Here is an 18,185-nt window from a genome sequence, read left to right as displayed (position 1 = left end):
GGAAAGAAACCTTTGCAAGTCAGAAAGAAGAATATATATATATATACACACACACACACACACACACACACACACATTAATCTTATAAAAGGATTTTCCCCTGAAATATTGGTTAATCTTTGCTACAGATATATAGGCATTTCCCCCGCAAGCCTTTGCAATCCCTATGTACCTTTATATTTGTATCTATCTATATACATTAATTTTATACATGAATTTCCCTCTTATATGTTTTCAAGTCTTTGCAAATCCTATAAATATATAGATAGCTAAATTTCAGTGTACCTGTATATCTGTATCTATGTGTATACATTATTTTATATATGAATTCTTACCTCATATGTTTGCGAATCTTTGCAAATCCTATACAGATATAATTATCTATATATAGAGAGATGTCTAGATAGATATAGAGTCTCACTTATCCAAGCTAAACGGGCCAGCAGAAGCTCAATACGCAGTAATGTTATGTTGTAATTACTGTATTTACGAATTTAGCACCAAAATATCACAATATATTGAAAAGATTGACTACAAAAATGGCTTGGATAATCCAGAGGCTTGGATAAGCGAGGCTTGGATAAGTGAGACTCTACTGTATATGAATATAGATATGTACGACTTGCAAATATTGCAGGGGAAATGCGCATGCACACACACACATAGAGATTTCTAGATAGATATAAACCAATATATAGGGCTTGCAAATATTGCTGGTGGGAAATGCACATATATAGAGAGAGGATTTGCAAACGCTTCAGGGGGAAATACATATGTGAAATTAGTATATATAATTATAGATCTATATCTAGCTCTACTTTGTATATGTAGGCATTGAATGTTTGCCTATTACTATGTTGGAAGCTGGCCTGAGTCCCCATGGGGAGATAGGGCAGGTTACAAATGAAGTATAAGTATTATTATTATTTTATTATGACACAGCAAACAAGATAGATATGCTGGATTTCATATCACAAAATCACAAGTCGAACACTTCCCAAGTGTCTAGGACTGTGTGATGTATTTTTGAATGATGCACGCAGATCCCAGCAGGGTGGCCTTTTGCAGTTATTATTATTATTATTATTATTATTATTATTATTATTATTATTATTATTATTATTATTTTATTGTTAATACCAAATTGTTTTTGTTGAATCCTATCTTTCCACTTACAGAGCTAGTTTACTGTTTTTCTTTGAAATACGGTAAATATTGAAAAACCTTTAACCTACTGATGCCTCAATATAATTTCATTGGGATATATTTTCATTTTGAAATGTACCAGTAGCTGCTGCATTTTCCACCCTCGGCTTATACTCGAATCAATAAGTTATCCCAGTTTTTTGTGGTAAAATTGGGTGCCTCGGCTTATATTCGGGTCAGCTTATACTCGAGTATATACAGTATATTAGCATAGCATGTTACTGGGGAGAAGGGCCCCAGACTGATGTCACAGGAGACAAGGTGGAACTGCCTTCCTGACTCCCCCTCTTCACTCTGGCCTCAGAGCATCCGTTGGTGATGGGGTGAGGGCTTTGGCCCCCTTTCCCAGGTTTCTCTTCTGCAGGGTGCAACATGTTTAAAGGTGAGCTCCCCCGTCTTTTGTCTTTCCCAGCAACTCTGCAAATGCGGCTTTGAGAAGTGCCGGGGCATCATTGGGGGCAAAAGCCAGCGCGTGAACGGCCTCCTGAGCAAAAGCAACCAGCTGGTGTCTGCGCAGAGGAGGCCGAGCCGGTCCAAAGAGAAGAGGAAATCAAAGCACAAGCTGAAGAAGCGGGTGAGTGAGTACCAGCAGCCCACGTGCCCCGCTCTAGGGCCACCATTTCATTTTAGTTTGGTTCAGGGCTGGTCTTGAGGCCCATGTGTGGCCCTGCTGTCATTGTTTTCCTCGGTTCACTTTTGAAAGGAATTTCTTTCTGCCTGTCTTCTAGAAGGGCCATGCCTCTGAGGAGCCCAGTGAAAGCTCAAGCACCCCAACTCGGTTGACTCCCCAGCTGCAAATGAAGCCGATGTCCAACAGGGAAAGGTAGGTGAACGTCCGCTTCTTCTTGCTTGTTTCTTTCCAACAGTTCAGTATCAAGTGATTTACAGTAGGAAGTAAGCCATTGTAGTGTGGAAACGCCCAACCCTTATTTCTCTATATATAAAAACATAATGTGCATAATTAGGACCGAGTTAACAACAAAACCCCTGGGCCAAATCACACCAAATTTGGCCACACAACTAATCACTGCTCCCTCTGTTTCTTCCCACAGGAATTTCGTGCTCAAACACCATGTTTTCCTTGTGCGCAACTGGGAGAAGATCCGGCAGAAGCAAGAGGAAGTGAAACATTCCAGTGACCACATCCACTCAGCTTCATTATATACCCGCTGGAATGGGATGTGCCGGGATGATGGCAACATAAAATCTGGTGAGGACTGCAGGTCTTCTTCTTCTTCTTCTTCTTCTTCTTCTTATTATTATTATTATTATTATTAATTTTATTATGACACAGCAAACAAGATAGATATGCTGGATTTCGTATCACAAAATCACAAGTCAAACACTTCCCAAGTGTCTAGGACTGTGTGATGTATTTTCGGATGATGCGCACAGATCCCAGCAGGGTGGCCTTTTGCAGTTGGCAGATCGTAATTTTGTCAATGTCTGTTGTTTCCAAATGCCGGCTGAGATCTTTTGGCATGGCACCCAGTGTGCCCATCACCACCGGGACCACCTGCACTGGTTTCTGCCAGAGTCTTTGAAGTTCAATCTTGAGGTCCTGATAGCGGCTGAGTTTCTCCTGTTGTTTTTCGTCAATGCGACTGTCACCTGGGATGGTGACATCAATGATCCAAACCTTTTTCTTTTCCACAACTGTGATGTCTGGTGTGTTGTGTTCCAGAATTTTGTCAGTCTGGATTCGGAAGTCCCACAGTATCTTTGCGTGCTCATTTTCCAATACTTTCGCAGGTGGTACTTGAGGCATAAGTTCCAATGAATCATTTGGGCCACATAGTTGTGCCTCTGTTTGTAGTCTGTCTGTGCAATTTTCTTACAGCAGCTGAGGAGATGATCAATGGTTTCGTCGGTTTCCTTGCACAGTCTGCATTTTGGGTCATCAGCTGATTTTTCGATCTTGGCCTGAATTGCATTTGTTCTGATGGCTTGCTCCTGGGCTGTATAATAATAATACATCACAAAGTCCTAAACACTTGGGAAATGTTTGACTTGTGATTTTGTGATACGAAATCCAGCATATAGATCTTGTTTGCTGTGTCATACTCTGCCTTTGTGTCAATAATAATAATAATAATACAGTAGAGTCTCACTTATCCAAGCTAAACGGGCCGGCAGAACCTTGGATAAGCGAATATCTTGGATAATGAGGGATTAAGGAAAAGCCTATTAAACATCAAATTAGGTTATGATTTTACAAATTAAGCACCAAAACATCATGTTATACAACAAATTTGACAGAAAAAGTAGTTCAATACGCAGTAATGTTATGTTGTAATTACTGTATTTACAAATTTAGCACCAAAATATAACGATATATTGAAAACATTGACTACAAAAATACCTTGGATAATCCAGAGCCTTGGATAAGCGAGTCTTGGATAAGTGAGACTCTGCTATAATAATAATAATAATAATAATAATAATAATAATAATAATAATAATTCCTATTATTATTATTATTATTATTATTATTTCTTATCTGCCTCTCCTGCCAACCTCCCTGGCTTCTCTTGATATAAATAGTATCTCTATTCATTCCAATTTGTTCCATACTTAATTTTCTAAATTGTTACTTTTACAATGTAATCCATAGCGAGGTAAACTTTTAAGATTATCTTTCCTTTCTGCTAACTTCCTCCCCCTTTACCAAGCATTACTGTCTTTTCTAATAAATTGTGAGATCTCATGATACAGTAGTCTCGGTTTTGGCAGAGAGAGTTCAGGCTTAACTTGTGGTGCCCACAGAACCTTTTTTTATTTGTGTATCACAACATTTCAAACACAAACAAGTAGAGCAGCGATGGGCAACTGTGGAAGGCCTTCATCCCTGAAAGAGACATTGGAAGGCCATTCTCCCCCTGAAATCACAGGTCCGCAGTTTGGGGGTTCTCCTGGACTCAGCGTTGACACTTGAGGCGCAGGTGTCGGCGGTGGCCGGGAGGGCCTTTGCACAACTCAAGCTTGTGCGCCAACTGCGACCATACCTCGTGAAGTCTGACTTGACCACGGTGGTCCATGCCTTAGTTACCTATAGACTGGACTACTGTAATGCGCTCTACGTGGGGCTTCCCTTGAAGACGGCCCGGAAATTACAATTGGTCCAACGCTCGGCTGCCAGATTAATAACGGGGGGCAAGTTACAGGGAGAGATCTACTCCCTTATTTAAAGAGCTCCACTGGCTGCCGTTCATCTTCCGGTCCCAATTCAAGGTGCAGACCATCACTTATAAAGCCCTAAACGGTTTGGGACCCACCTACCTTCGTGACCGTATCTCCCACTATAAACCTGCCCGATCTCTCCGATCATCTGGGGAGACCCTCCTTACGCCACTTCCTATATCCCAGTCCCGCCTTGTGGGTACTAGGGAGAGGGCCTTTTCTGCTGTGGCCCCTCGACTATGGAACTCACTGCTCATTGAGATTAGGCAAGCTCCCACTCTGTTAGCTTTTAAAAAAGATTTAAAAACATGGCTCTTCCGCTGTGCTTTTGGAGAGTAACTGTTTTTATTCTTCTTTTGCCCCTCTCCAACATCTTTCCTCTAGTTGGTTCCACTTTCGTATATCCCTGCTCCCCGTGGTCTCCATTCCCTTTATCTTTCTCACCCGAGTTTTAATTTTTGTATTCATGCGGCTGGCCCTGTTTTTACTGTTTTTGTGATTTGCGTTGTAGTGTATATTGTATATTACTATTTACTGTATCGTTTATTGCTCTATATTATGTTGTATTTATACTTGTTATATTGTCTTGCTCTGGGCATGGCCCCATGTAACCTGCCCCGAGTCCCCCGCCGGGGAGATGGTGGCGGGGTATAAATAAAGTTTTATTATTATTATTATTATTATTATTATTATTCCTCTGCATCCATTTCTACAACAAACAAACCAAACCTCTTCTCTCCCCTTCTCTTCCAGATGTCTTCATGACACAATTCTCTGCCCTGCAGACGGCCCGCTCGGTGCGGACACGGAGGTTGGCCGCAGCTGAGGAGAACCTTGAGGTGGCACGTGCAGCACGCCTCGCACAGATCTTCAAGGAAATCTGCGATGGTATCATCTCGTACAAAGGTGAGGGCAGCCCAGAACCAGGGTCTATTTTCCCCCTTTTCTTATCTATCAGTCATTTTCAGGCCACTGATTTTCCTCTTAGCTGTGAGTTTCAGACTTTCCCAACCCAAGTCACATTAGAAGGTGGACTACTACCCACATTGATAGTTGTCTGTTATGAAGAACCTCCTGACCCTAAGAGCTGTTCAACAGTGGAACTCACTGCCTCAGAGTGTCATGGAAGCTCCCTTCTTTGGAGGCTTTTAAACAGAAGCTAGTCAGCCATCCATTGGGGGTGCTTTGATTGTGCTTTTCGTGCATCACAGGAGGTTGGACTTGGGGTCCTTGGGGTCTCTTTAAGCTCCAGAGTTCTATGTATTGTAAACAAACCTTTCTCTGCTTCCGTTGCAGATTCCTCCAGACAGGCGCTGGCAGCTCCTTTGCTAAATCTCCCCCCAAAGAAGAAGTAAGTTCTTGTATAATTCTTTGAAGAAGTAAAAGGGTCTGTGAGTCAAACAGAACCAGGATCTGCTAGGATTCTATGATTTTTTTTCTGTGTCTGGCTTAGGAATGCAGATTACTACGAGAAGATCTCCGACCCCCTAGACCTCACTACCATCGAGAAGCAGATCTTGATCGGATATTACAAAACGGTGGAAGCTTTTGATGGTGACATGTTGAAGGTGTTTCGTAATGCCGAGGTGAGTTGGAGGGCATTTGGCTTGAGCAGAGGTTTCTTGACCCAGAGGAACGGTGCCGGAATGATTTCCTTTGCCCCTTCTTAATCAGTAAGGAGTTTCTTCTGTTTTTGTCCTCAGAAATACTACGGCAGGAAATCTCCCATTGGACGGGACGTCTGTCGGTTGCGGAAAGCCTACTACAACGCGCGCCACGAGGCGGCTGCCCAAATTGATGAGATTGTGGGAGAGACGGCCAGCGAGGCCGACAGCAGCGAGACCTCCATGTGCGAGAAGGAGAATGGCCACGAGAAGGACGAGGATGTCATCCGCTGCATCTGCGGCCTCTTCAAAGACGAGGGGCTCATGATCCAGTGCGACAAGTGCATGGTGAGGGCAGGGTCGTACTTGTTAGTCCTCACAACCCAATGGAGTTGGGTCCAAAACATCTTCAGAGCCAAGCCAGAGTCGTTTCCTCCATTACACTGAAAATCTGCAACAGATTGGAAGTGGGTTGGCACGAGAGGTCTCATTTAATCTACAGGAAAGGCGGAGATCCAGTACAGTTATTTTTTTCTGATCCGTTTCTTTTGTCCTTCAGGTTTGGCAGCACTGTGACTGCATGGGAGTGAACTCAGATGTCGAACACTACCTGTGTGAACAGTGCGACCTTCGCGCCGTGGATAGGGTAAGTCTCCACCTGCTGCTTCACAATGGCTCTGCCTGTATAAAGTAGTGGCAAACAAACTTTTATTTGCGACTAGAAGCAAAGAAGTATTTTGTTTGTTTGCTTCTTTGCTTATTTTATTAGTCTGACCCCTCAGCTAGACTCGGATGCCAGACAGTGGCTCAGGTGGGCAGTCAACACAGAATTGAGTCCCCTTCATGGGAGATAAAGTGGGATATAAACAAATATACTGTATATATTTGAGTATAAGCCTAATTTTTCAGCCCTTTTGGTAAGACTGAAAAAGCCCCCCTCGGCTTATACTCGGGTGAGGCTCCTGGTGGGCTTATATTTGGGTCAGCTTACACAAATAACAGCGCTCCATGCAGTCATGCCAGCCACACAAATAACAGCACTCCATGCAGTCATGCCAGCCACATGACCTTGGGAGGTGTCTATGGACAACGCCGGCTCTTCGGCTTAGAAATGGAGATGAGCACCAACCCCCAGAGTCAGACATGACTGGATTTAACGTCAGGGGAAACCTTTACCCTTACTATACTTGAGAATATATGGTACATTTATTATTTTTCTCTATTATTATTGGTATGATCACATTTATTATTTTTCTCTATTATTGTTGCTACTACAGTAGAGTCTCACTTATCCAACATAAACGGGCCGGCAGAACGTTGGATAAGTGAATATGTTGGATAATAAGGAGAGATTAAGTAAAAGCCTATTAAACATCAAATTAGGTTATGATTTGACAAATTAAACACCAAGACATCATGTTAGACAACAAATTTGGCAGAAAAAGTAGTTCAATACGCAGTAATGCTATGTAGTAATTACTGTATTTACGAATTTAGCACCAAAATATCACGGTATATTGAAAACATTGACTACAGAAATGCATTGGATAATCCAGAACGTTGGATAAACGAGTGTTGGATAAGTGAGACTCTACTGTATTACACTTATTTTACTCTATTATTATTATTATTATTATTATTATTATTATTATTAATACATTTATTATTTCACTCTGATATTATTATTGTTGCATTTATTATTTTACTCTATTATTATGTGTATTATTTTCCTGTATTTATTATTATTATTATTATTACATGTATTATTCTACTCTATTATTATTAAAAGGATACATAAACACATTTACATTGAAGAAGATGAGAATAATGATTTTATCAGAGTTGGACATTCTTATCTTAAATTTGAGCTTGATGTAAATATTCAAAAACATTTAACCTACTGCCTCAATTAATGTCATATTTTTACTTCTAAAATTTACCACCCTCGGCTTATACTGGAGTCAATGTTTTCCCAGTTTTTTTGTGGTAAAATTAGGTGCCTCGGTTTATATTCGGGTCGGCTTATACTCGAGTATATACGGTAATAATAATCTTAATAATAATAATAATAATAGAATATATAATAATAATCATAATAGTATGTATTAGGATAATATAATATAATAATAAAGTATAATAATGATAGTAATAATAGATTATTATTATTATTGTGTGATGTATTTTCGGATGAAAACACTTGGGAAGTGTTCATCTTGTGATTTTGTAATACGAAATCCAGCATATATATCTCATTTGCTGTGTCATAATATGTCTTTGTGTCAATAATAATAATTATTATTATTATTATTGAATAATGCCTCGGGGGATGTGCTCAATCCAGGGAATTATGATTACAGTAGAGTCCCACTTATCCAACACTCACTTATCCAACATTCTGGATTATCCAACGCATTTTGTAGTCAATGTTTTCAATACATCGTGATATTTTGGTGCTAAATTTGTAAATACACAAATTACTACATAGCTATACTGTGTATTGAACTACTTTTTCTGGCAAATTTGTTGTATAACATGATGTTTTGGTGCTTAATTTGTAAAATCATAACCTAAATTGATTTTTAATAGGCTTTTCCTTAATCCCTCCTTATTATCCAACATATTCACTTATCCAACATTCTGCCGGCCCGTTTATGTTGGATAAGTGAGACTCTACTGTACTTCCAGAACCAAGTTCATAGGTCTTTTGGTCATGCAATCCATTTCCAGGTTCCTCGTTTCATCCTGCAAACTAATTTAGTCAAGTCAAGTTTTATTCGAGGCTTAGACCATAGGTCTTTCACATAATAGGCAAACAAAAAATACAACAATACAATATTTTATATTATTAAATACAATATAAAAGACACAATTAAAATCCTATATACATCATTAAATGCTACATATATCAATGATGAGATAGCCCTTAAAATACTACACAAGGTACTGCATGGACTAGCACCTGTCGGAGCTCATTGAAAAGCTAATGTGCAGATCTTTAATTCTGTGAGTGACAAAAGTGAGTCCTTCATCCAACTGGTTCCAGAAAGTTGACGAACATTGCGTTTCTTTTGCTCTTTTTCCTACTCTTTCGTTAGGAGGTGCCTATGATTCCTCGGCCTCATTACGCCCAGTCTGGCTGTGTTTACTTCATCTGCCTGTTACGGGACGACCTCTTGCTACGCCAAGGTGGGTGTCAGTCTTTGGGGATCTTGCACCTATCTGTCCAGTTTGTCAGAGTAAATGCTTAAATAATAACATCACCGCTCTTCTACTTTTGGCAACACTCTACTGATTCATGAATCCCACAGTTGATATAGGCTGTGAAAAAGTGGTGAACAGGTCCCAGTCCAAGGGGCGAAGAGGCGGTTCTCACACCTTTTTCCCTTGACAGGTGACTGCGTGTACTTGATGAGAGACAGCCGACGGACTCCAGATGGGCATCCCGTTCGACAGTCGTACCGCCTGCTGTCCCACATCAATCGAGAGCGGCTTGATATTTTCCGCATTGAAAAGCTCTGGAAGAATGAAAAGTAAGTCTCGGTCTCCTCTCCTGGCTTACAGGGGTTTCTGTTGGGCGAGTGGGGTTATGAACAAAAGACCCTCCCCATAGATGTATAGCAGAGTAACTTCCAACCCTCTTATTTATTATTATTATTATTATTATTATTATTATTTATTGCTCAGTGGCCAACCATAGTCCAGCCCTCCAATGGTCTGAAGGATTGTGAACTGGCTCCCTGTTTAAAAAGTTTGGGGACCCCTTGTATAAGCATTTTTATTGAATGTTGTCGTGTCTCTTGTATGTATTTTGTTTTATGGGAATTGTTTGGGCTTGGCCCCATGTTAGCCACCCCGAGTCCCTTTGGGGATATGTAGGCGGGATACAAAAATAAAGTACAGTAGAGTCTCACTTATCCAACATCTTCTTATCCAACATTCTGGATTATCCAACGCAGTCGGCCTTTTAGTAGTCAACGTTTCTGTAGTCAATGTTGTGATATTTTGGTGCTAAATTCGTAAATACAGTAATTACAAAATAACATTACTGTGTATTGAACTACTTTTTCTGTCAGATTTGTTGTATAACATGATGTTTTGGTGCTTAATTTGTAAAATCATAACCTAATTTGATGTTTAATAGGCTTTTCCTTAATCCTGCCTTATTATCCAAGATATTCACTTATCCAAGGTTCTGCCAGCCCGTTTAGCTTGGATAAGTGAGACTCTACTGTATTTTGTTTTATGGTAATTGTTTGGGCTTGGCCCCATGTCAGCCACCCCGAGTCTCTTGGGGGAGATGGAGGCGGGATACTAAAATAAAGTAGTAGTAGTAGTTGTTGTTGTTGTTGTTGTTGTTATTACATCATTGTATGACACAGCAAACAAGATATGCTGGATTTCGTATCACAAAATCACAAGTCGAACACTTCCCAAGCGTCTAGGACTGTGTGATGTATTTTCGGATGATGCATGCAGATCCCAGTAGGGTGGCCTTTTACACCCTACTGGGACCTATTTATTATTATTTATTATTACATTTTATTTTTATTATTATTATTATTATTATTATTATTATTATTACATCTTTGCTTCCACACTGGGCTTCTGTCTCATACAGATAAACAGCTTTGCTCTCACAGAGCCTCCTCCCACACTGAACTTACAACGGAGCTTCACACAGTAGCTTTACACATAGCAGCCTTCACACTGGAGTTTCTCACACTGAAGCTTCTCACACTGAGGCCTACTAAGATACAGGCACACTTGCTTGTATTGACCTGCAGCTTTAGCTGAGTCATTACATCAATGTAACCTTTTCAGTGCTTGACTCGCATTTTAGTAATTAAAAATACCTAGTTAATTTTTAATATTTCTTACAGTTTCACTCCCGACTACATCAGCCACTCTTGCTGTAAATCTCCAGTGCAGCCTTGCAAGAAGAAATCTAACCCCTCTTCCTCCTTTCCCCCAGGGGAGAACGCTTCGCCTTTGGACACCACTATTTCCGTCCCCACGAAACACACCACTCTCCTTCCAGGAAGTTCTATCACAACGAACTGTTACGAGTGCCTCTGTATGAAATCATCCCCTTGGAGGCCGTGGTGGGGACCTGCTGCGTGCTGGACCTTTACACCTACTGCAAAGGCAAGGCCACGTCCCTCACCCAAGTATAAGCCGGGCGGGGGGGGGGGGGGGGTGTGTGGTTTCAGCGCTAAAAGGGCTGAAAAACTCAGCTTATACTTGAGTATATATGGTACGTGTGCTCAGAGGTGGCACAACCACTGTGGCTTCCCTACACTGATCATTGTATGAAGAATAATTATACTAGTCTATTACAACAAAAACAACAGTCTTGCTACATCCGAAGGACTACCAAGTTTGTGAAGTTTTCGTTTCAGACCTGGTTCATTCACCTGACCATCTCTCGGTGTTTTGCCCACAGGAAGGCCAAAGGGTGTGAAGGAACTGGATGTGTACATCTGCGATTACCGCCTCGATAAATCGGCCCACCTCTTCTACAAGATCCACCGGAACCGCTATCCGGTCTGCACCAAGACCTATGCCTTTGACCACTTCCCCAAAAGGCTGACGCCCAAGAGAGACTTCTCGGTAAGTCGGCTCTCAACATTCTACATTGGCATTAAGTGTCGGAAGAAGGTTCATGTTCACCATGCTTTTCTTTCTCTCTTCCAGCCTCATTATATTCCAGACAATTACAAAAGAAATGGAGGCAGGTGAGTCCCTTCGTCGCTCTGCGGCTTACATATGGCAACGCATAAAATATACAGTACAATAGAAAATAATACCACTAGTATATAAAACAACAGCACCCAATAACCTATAGTTTCAACTGTCGTAAAAACATGGCCAATTGTAAACAAGAAGAAAGGAAAGGGATAGCGCAAGTTGTAGCTAAGGAACAAGGGCATGGGATGAAAGTGCTGCGCTGTATCAGAATTGCAGACCATTGGGCTAGACATCCTCAAAGGCTTGCTCAGCAGGCCACGCAGTGTTCCCTTCTATCTGAGACTCCCCGTGCCCTTGACTGGCTCCCGTTCTTTTTCCCAGGTCAGCTTGGAAGTCTGACCGTGCCAAGTCGCAGAGCAAAGACCTGTGCCAGGAGGAAGACCCCCTTCCCCTCATGGAAGACATGATGGTAGGTCAGGAGGTGGCCTCCGGGGAGCAAGGGCCCGACCTGGAAGAGCCGGAGAAGGAGGCCCCTCCCCAAGAAAGCAGCGAGGCGGAGAAGAAGGAGGAAGAGAGCAGCCCTATCCCCAGGCGGCCTTGCACGCCAGAGGAGCGCCGGCACATGCAGCGCGAGAGGCTCAACCAGATCCTCCTGACCCTCCTTGAGAAAATCCCAGGGAAAAACGGTAAGAGAGCAACCACTTCCTTTCTTTCTTCTTTGTGTCTTTGAAATCGCACATATAAGAAGTGGGTCTAAAGATCCTGGATGGCTATGATTTTTTAATTTAAGCAGTTGATTTGCACGTACTCTGGCTGAGCATCTTTATTGATGTGGGAGCCAGGAGCCGGTCTCAGAAAATACGACTCCTAAGTGCGTAAAAGTGCAAACTTGCTCTGTTGGTCTGTCCAGAAGCCATCAATGTCTATGAGGTCATAATAATAATAATAATAATAATAACTTTATTTTTATACCCCGCCCCATCTCCCCGAAGGGACTTGGGGCGGCTTACATGGGGCTTTGCCCAACGCAACAGTACAAAATCAAAACAAAAACAATAGACAAATCAGCAACCATAAAAACATCAGCATAAGAAAAACAGTCATAAAAAGTCGATACACAGAATAATAATAATAATAATAACAATCATGAATTGGATCAAAAGATCTGGGCCAAGGTGCGGAAAAAATATCAAGTCATCAGGGAGGGGTAATTACACTGCAGGTGTAATAATTGAAGTGCTAACTATAATCCTAAAAGTCATTTGCCAAATACTATTTGTTTTGACTTTGGTTTATTAGTAATTAGGAAGTTGTTATTACAATAAGAATTAAATCTTCTCTGTCTTACGGTTCTGTCTTATCATGTTGTTTATTATGTTTATTAGGTTTAACTTTGTTGTATGGTGTTTTTTGACCATTGAATGTTTTTTATGTTCAAGTTGGAAACCGCCCTGAGTCCTCTCAAGGAGATGGAATGGTATATAAAGTTGTTGTTGTTGTTATTATTCTCAGCAGCCTACGTAGCCCAACTAGCGAATATGACAATAGAATCATGTCATCAGCATATAACAAGATGTTTTTGACCGTTGAATGTTTTTTATGTTCATGTTGGAAACTGCCTTGAGTCCTCTTGAGGAGACGGAGCGGTATATACAGTTGTTATTATTGTTATTATTATTATTATTATTAGTAGTAGTAGTAGTAGTAGTAGTATTATTCTCAGCAGCCTACGTAGCCCAACTTGCGAATATGACAATAGAATCATGTCATCAGCCTATGACAAGATGTTTTGACCATTGAATGTTTTTTATGTTCATGTTGGAAACCGCCCTGAGTCCTCTCGAGGAGATGGAGCGGTATATAAAGTTGTTGTTGTTATTATTATCAGCAGCCTACATAGCCCAACTTGTAAATATGACAATAGAATCATGTCATCAGCATATGACAAGATGTTTTGACCATTGAATGTTTTTTATGTTCATGTTGGAAACTGCCCTGAGTCCTATTGAGGAGTTGTTGTTGTTATCATTATTATTATTATTATACTCACCAGCCTACGTAGCTCAACTTGTGAATATAATAATAGAATCATGTCATCAGCATATACAGTAGAGTCTCACTTATCCAAGCCCCGCTTATCCAAGCTTCTGGATAATCCAAGCCATTTTTGTAGTCAATGTTTTCAATATATCGTGATATTTGGTGCTAAATTCGTAAATACAATAATTACAACATAACATTACTGCGTATTGAACTACTTTTTCAGTCAATTTTGTTGTATAACATGATGTTTTGGCGCTTAATTTGTAAAATCATAGCCTAATTTGATGTTTAATAGGCTTTTCCTTAATCCCTCCTTATTATCCAAGATAATCGCTTATCCAAGCTTCTGCCAGCCCGTTTAAGCTTGGATAAGTGAGACTTTACTGTAATAAGATGTTAAAGTGTGTTTTCAGCATCTTAGTACTGGGTGGCTGTGAGTCTTTCAGGCTGTATGGCCATGCTTCTGGTGATTCCAGGGATTCCAGCCATGAAAGCCTTTGACAATACACCTTAGTACTCTTGCTCTCCTTTTTCTCTCCAAGAGTGGGTATTCACTCCGTTTGCGCTTGGCGGCGCTTGACTGACGTGTACATGTCTGCGTTTCTCTCTCTCTCGCACACAGCCATCGACGTGACCTACCTGTTAGAGGAAGGTTCGGGGCGGAAGCTGCGGCGGCGCACCCTGGCTCTCCCCGAGGGCAGCTTCAGGAAGTGACACGCGACGCTCCTCCCGCTGAGACAGAGGCTGCTGCGCCTGGCGTTCCGCACATGAGACTGTCAGGCGGATGGGCACGGCTTTTGCTCGCCTTCCTGTGCCTCGCAGTGCGTTTTTTTGGGGGAGGGGGGAAGGCGGCAGCCAAGGAGGTAGCAGAACGAAGGAAACGGACACAAAATGGTTTGGTAGCACTTAGGCGGCGTTTGGGTAGGCAAGGGTCTCCACTCCAGTTTGGTGTGGGGCGCGCGCCTTGTGGTCGGTGTAAAGGTACTAAGCAAAACCTTGTGGTTGTTTGTCCAAGACAGTCTGGTTTTAATTTTTATTTATTCCCCCCCCCTTCCCCAACATGCACCCAAAACACACGCTCTTGCTCCCGGTCAGAGGAAGGAGACAAAGGGCAGGCAGGAGAAGGACAGAGGCATGTGGGGAGGTAAGCCGGTTCAGAACTGATTTCCCTTCCATAGGACGCGTCACCGTTACTCAGCTCAAGCTGGAGGTGGCCGAACGGGGTCGCGGGCAGCGGGGAAACGCCCCGGACCCCGAGAGCAGGGCTCGAGGCACGGAAGGAAGGCCTTTGCTTTGCTCAGGACACACGGCGGAGCCAGAGCAACGCACGCATTGAGCGCGGGAGGCACATGGGACGTTTCCGAGCCCCCGCCGTCGGCACGACTCCGAAGCACTTGTTCCCACACTCGTTCTGCGAATTAGGGCGAGTTTTTTTAGAACACTTTCTGTTTTGAGTTTTTTGCTGCAGAGGAAATTTTATAAAGCAAGTCGAGTCCTAACGCAACCCCCTTGGTTTTATTTTTTTCCCCCCTGTTTTAATTTTGTAGTAAGCTGTCATTCTTGTGCGTCCAGTGTATTGTATTTTTCAGGAAAAAAAGACAAAAAAAAAAAAAGATCCCGCCCCTGTCTAAAACAGCAAAGCCCTTTCACTACATGCAGTATTTCTGAGCGAGTATTTGTCGTGAAACTGTAGACCTACTATTATTATTATTATTCATGGATAACACTACTCCTTGTGTTTTGATTTTTGTTTTTTAAGAAAAAAGATAATAACCTGTACAGCTTAAAAGCATCCGTCTCTTAAAGAGACAGTGTATTTTACGCTCCCGCCTCTCTTTGCCCTTAAACTGGGGAGGGATTAAAACAAAAAAAAAATCATTGGAAAGGAACGGTTTGGTTTCCTTGCTTAATAAATAACGGTTTCCAAGCATTGTTGACAATTTAGTGCCGTACCAGAAGGAGAACATGCCGTGGTTTGTTGGCATTTGGGAGCCAGCCATTCGGCATACACTGGCCCTTTAATGTGGCTTTGCTCTCTGTCTCTTCGCATATTATTATGGTCCTGTTTTAGGTGTCCTTATAAGAAAAGAATCCTGTTTTCTCAATGTGCCAAGTTGTATATATCTATATATATATATATATCAAGAAGCCCTTTTTTTTGTTTTTCTTTGGCCACGTGGTTGTAAAACAATATTGGTAGCGCTCTCTCTGTGTCCCTTCCCCGACGGACCAAGCTTTGTCCCGACTGTACATTGTCATCGACTATATTACTCACAAACAAAACATTCGGAATTTTTTTGACGATTTAGGAAGTACAGAAAGGGTTGGGAAAGAGAAAAGGGTGGGCGGGAGGGATGGATAGATAAAAGAGGGGGAGCCCTTTGAGGAAAATAATATTTTATTAAAAAACGAGACAAATTAAGAAAATAGTTTGGAATATTTTCTTACTGTAGAAAAAAAAGAAGCCTTGTACAGGAGAAACCCTTGAGTATAAAATACTCGTTCGTGTCGTAGGAAAAATGGGAAAGGGAGACGACCGGGGGGCGGGGGAGGGGGGCAACGCATGTCTGCAAAAATATCTTTTTAAGTCACTCCATTTAGTTCAAAAACGGGGTAATTGTCTCAGAATTGTGTTAAAACACTAAAAAAAATAGAGAGAAGACAAAATTAAGTCCTTTTAAAAGAAAATAATAATGATAGTGATGATAAAAGATAGAGAGATAAAACAAAATTAAGTCCTTTTAAAAGAAATTAAATAATAATAATGAGGATGGGAAGTTTGCCCAGAAGTGAGACACTAGCTCTGCCATGTTATCTTTCTTTTCTCGAAAGACTAAAAACAACGTTTTTTAGACAATCAGAATTTTAGGTAAGCGCGAAAGGATTTGGGTTGTTTTCGTTTTTCTTAATTTTCTTTTGTTTTTTGTTTTGATTGGTGGGAGCCCCCGGCGGCGCTGTCTGAAAGGTTGGCCAGGTTTGAATCCGGAGGAGCGGGGTGAGCTCCCGCTGTTAGCCCCAGCTCCTGCCAACCTAGCAGTTCGAAAGCATGCAAATGTGAGTAGATGAATAGGTACCGCTCCCATTGGCGGGAAGGTAACATTGGCGCTCCGTGCGGTCACAACCTAGGAGGCGTCTACGGACGATGCTGGCTCTTTGGCTTAGAGATGGAGACAAGCATCGACCCCCAGAGTCGGGCACGACTAGGCTTAACGTCAAGGGGAAAACCTTTACCTTTACCTTTCTTACAGGTGTAGAAAATTACTGACTTTTTAAACAAACAGGGGGGGGGGTGTTGGGGAAGGGGTTATTTTGTATGAACTGAGGATGACTGGCAGCGTTTTCACCCAATCGCTGATGGAAGCCCAGGAGGAGGAGGAGGAGGAGAAGAAGCACTACGTTTGTTGCAAAATATAGATAACGAACTCTTTTTAGTCTGCATGGGGATAGGCCGTGTGGTTGCTGAGAAGAAATGCTGCTAATATATTTCCTTTTTACAAGAGCATATCTAAATAGACCATTGTTTTGATGTTAATCTTTGTAAATTATGTATTACCAATTTTAACATTGGATGTAATTGCATAAAAAGGCCTGCGTCTCAAAATACCAAGAGATTCTAGTATTAAATGGGATAAAAAAACCATGTTTCCTATCCAGTGGCTTTTGGGGTTTTTTTCTCATCTGATTCTTGGCTTCTCCCTTTTTTTCTTCCTCTCGTGCACAAAGGCGTCCCACTTGTCATGATTGGCTGGGTCGCTGTGAGTTTTCCAGGAAGTCTGGTTATGTTCTAGAAGCATTCTCTCCTGACATTTTGCCCACACCTGTGGCAGGCATCCTCAGAGGTTGTGAGGTCTGTTGGAAACTAGACAAGTGTGGTTTATATCTCTGTGGAATGATGTCCAGAGTGGGAGAAAGAAAGAACTCTGTGGATGTTGCAATTGACCATCTTAATTAGCATTGAATGGCCTTTCAGCTTGAAGGTCTGGCTGCTTACTGCCTGGGGGAATCCTTTTTGGGAGGTGTTAGCTGTCCCTGATTGTTTCCTGTCTGGATTTTCTGTTTTCTGAGTGTTGTTCTTTATTTACTGTCCTGATTCTAGAGCTCTTTAATACTGGGAGCCAGATTTTGTTCTGGAGCCCCCGGTGGCGCAGCGGGTTAAACTGCCAAGCTGCTCAACTCGCTGACCAAAAGGTTGGCCAGGTTTGAATCCGAGGAGCGGGGTGAGCTCCCACTGTTAGCCCCAGCTTCCGCCAACCTAGCAGTTTGAAAACATGCAAATGTGAGTAGATCAATAGGTACCGCTCCTATTGGTGAGAAAGTAACATTGGTGCTCCATGCAGTCATAACTTTGGAGGTGTTTACGGACAACGCCCGCTCTTTGGCTTAGAAATGGAGATGAGCACCAACCCCCAGAGTCGGAAACGACTAGACTTACCTTTAGATTTTGTTAATTTTCATGGTTTCCTC

General features: G+C 41.9%; 1 protein-coding gene across 3 annotated transcripts in view; it reads left to right on the top strand.

The window, feature by feature from the left end:
* Window positions 1-17,370, top strand: part of ash1l (ASH1 like histone lysine methyltransferase) — a 59,935-nt gene extending 42,565 nt beyond the window's left edge. For all 3 annotated transcript variants that reach the window (XM_062965183.1, XM_062965181.1, XM_062965182.1), the window contains 15 exons: window positions 1,619-1,780; window positions 1,935-2,029; window positions 2,259-2,416; window positions 5,140-5,292; window positions 5,683-5,737; window positions 5,840-5,972; window positions 6,090-6,338; window positions 6,550-6,636; window positions 9,086-9,176; window positions 9,382-9,520; window positions 10,963-11,135; window positions 11,434-11,600; window positions 11,685-11,725; window positions 12,060-12,364; window positions 14,344-17,370. In XM_062965183.1, coding sequence (XP_062821253.1) covers window positions 1,619-1,780; window positions 1,935-2,029; window positions 2,259-2,416; window positions 5,140-5,292; window positions 5,683-5,737; window positions 5,840-5,972; window positions 6,090-6,338; window positions 6,550-6,636; window positions 9,086-9,176; window positions 9,382-9,520; window positions 10,963-11,135; window positions 11,434-11,600; window positions 11,685-11,725; window positions 12,060-12,364; window positions 14,344-14,435 — 2,100 coding nt within the window. In that variant the 3' untranslated portion in view covers window positions 14,436-17,370. The remainder of the gene's footprint in view (window positions 1-1,618; window positions 1,781-1,934; window positions 2,030-2,258; window positions 2,417-5,139; window positions 5,293-5,682; window positions 5,738-5,839; window positions 5,973-6,089; window positions 6,339-6,549; window positions 6,637-9,085; window positions 9,177-9,381; window positions 9,521-10,962; window positions 11,136-11,433; window positions 11,601-11,684; window positions 11,726-12,059; window positions 12,365-14,343) is intronic.
* The last annotated feature ends 815 nt before the right edge of the window (window positions 17,371-18,185 follow it).

Source organism: Anolis carolinensis, unplaced genomic scaffold (genome assembly GCF_035594765.1).
Source record: "Anolis carolinensis isolate JA03-04 unplaced genomic scaffold, rAnoCar3.1.pri scaffold_14, whole genome shotgun sequence".
NCBI lineage: Eukaryota > Metazoa > Chordata > Lepidosauria > Squamata > Dactyloidae > Anolis > Anolis carolinensis.
Note: the sequence above shows the minus strand (reverse complement) of the source record. Positions and strands in the feature narration are given on the sequence as shown.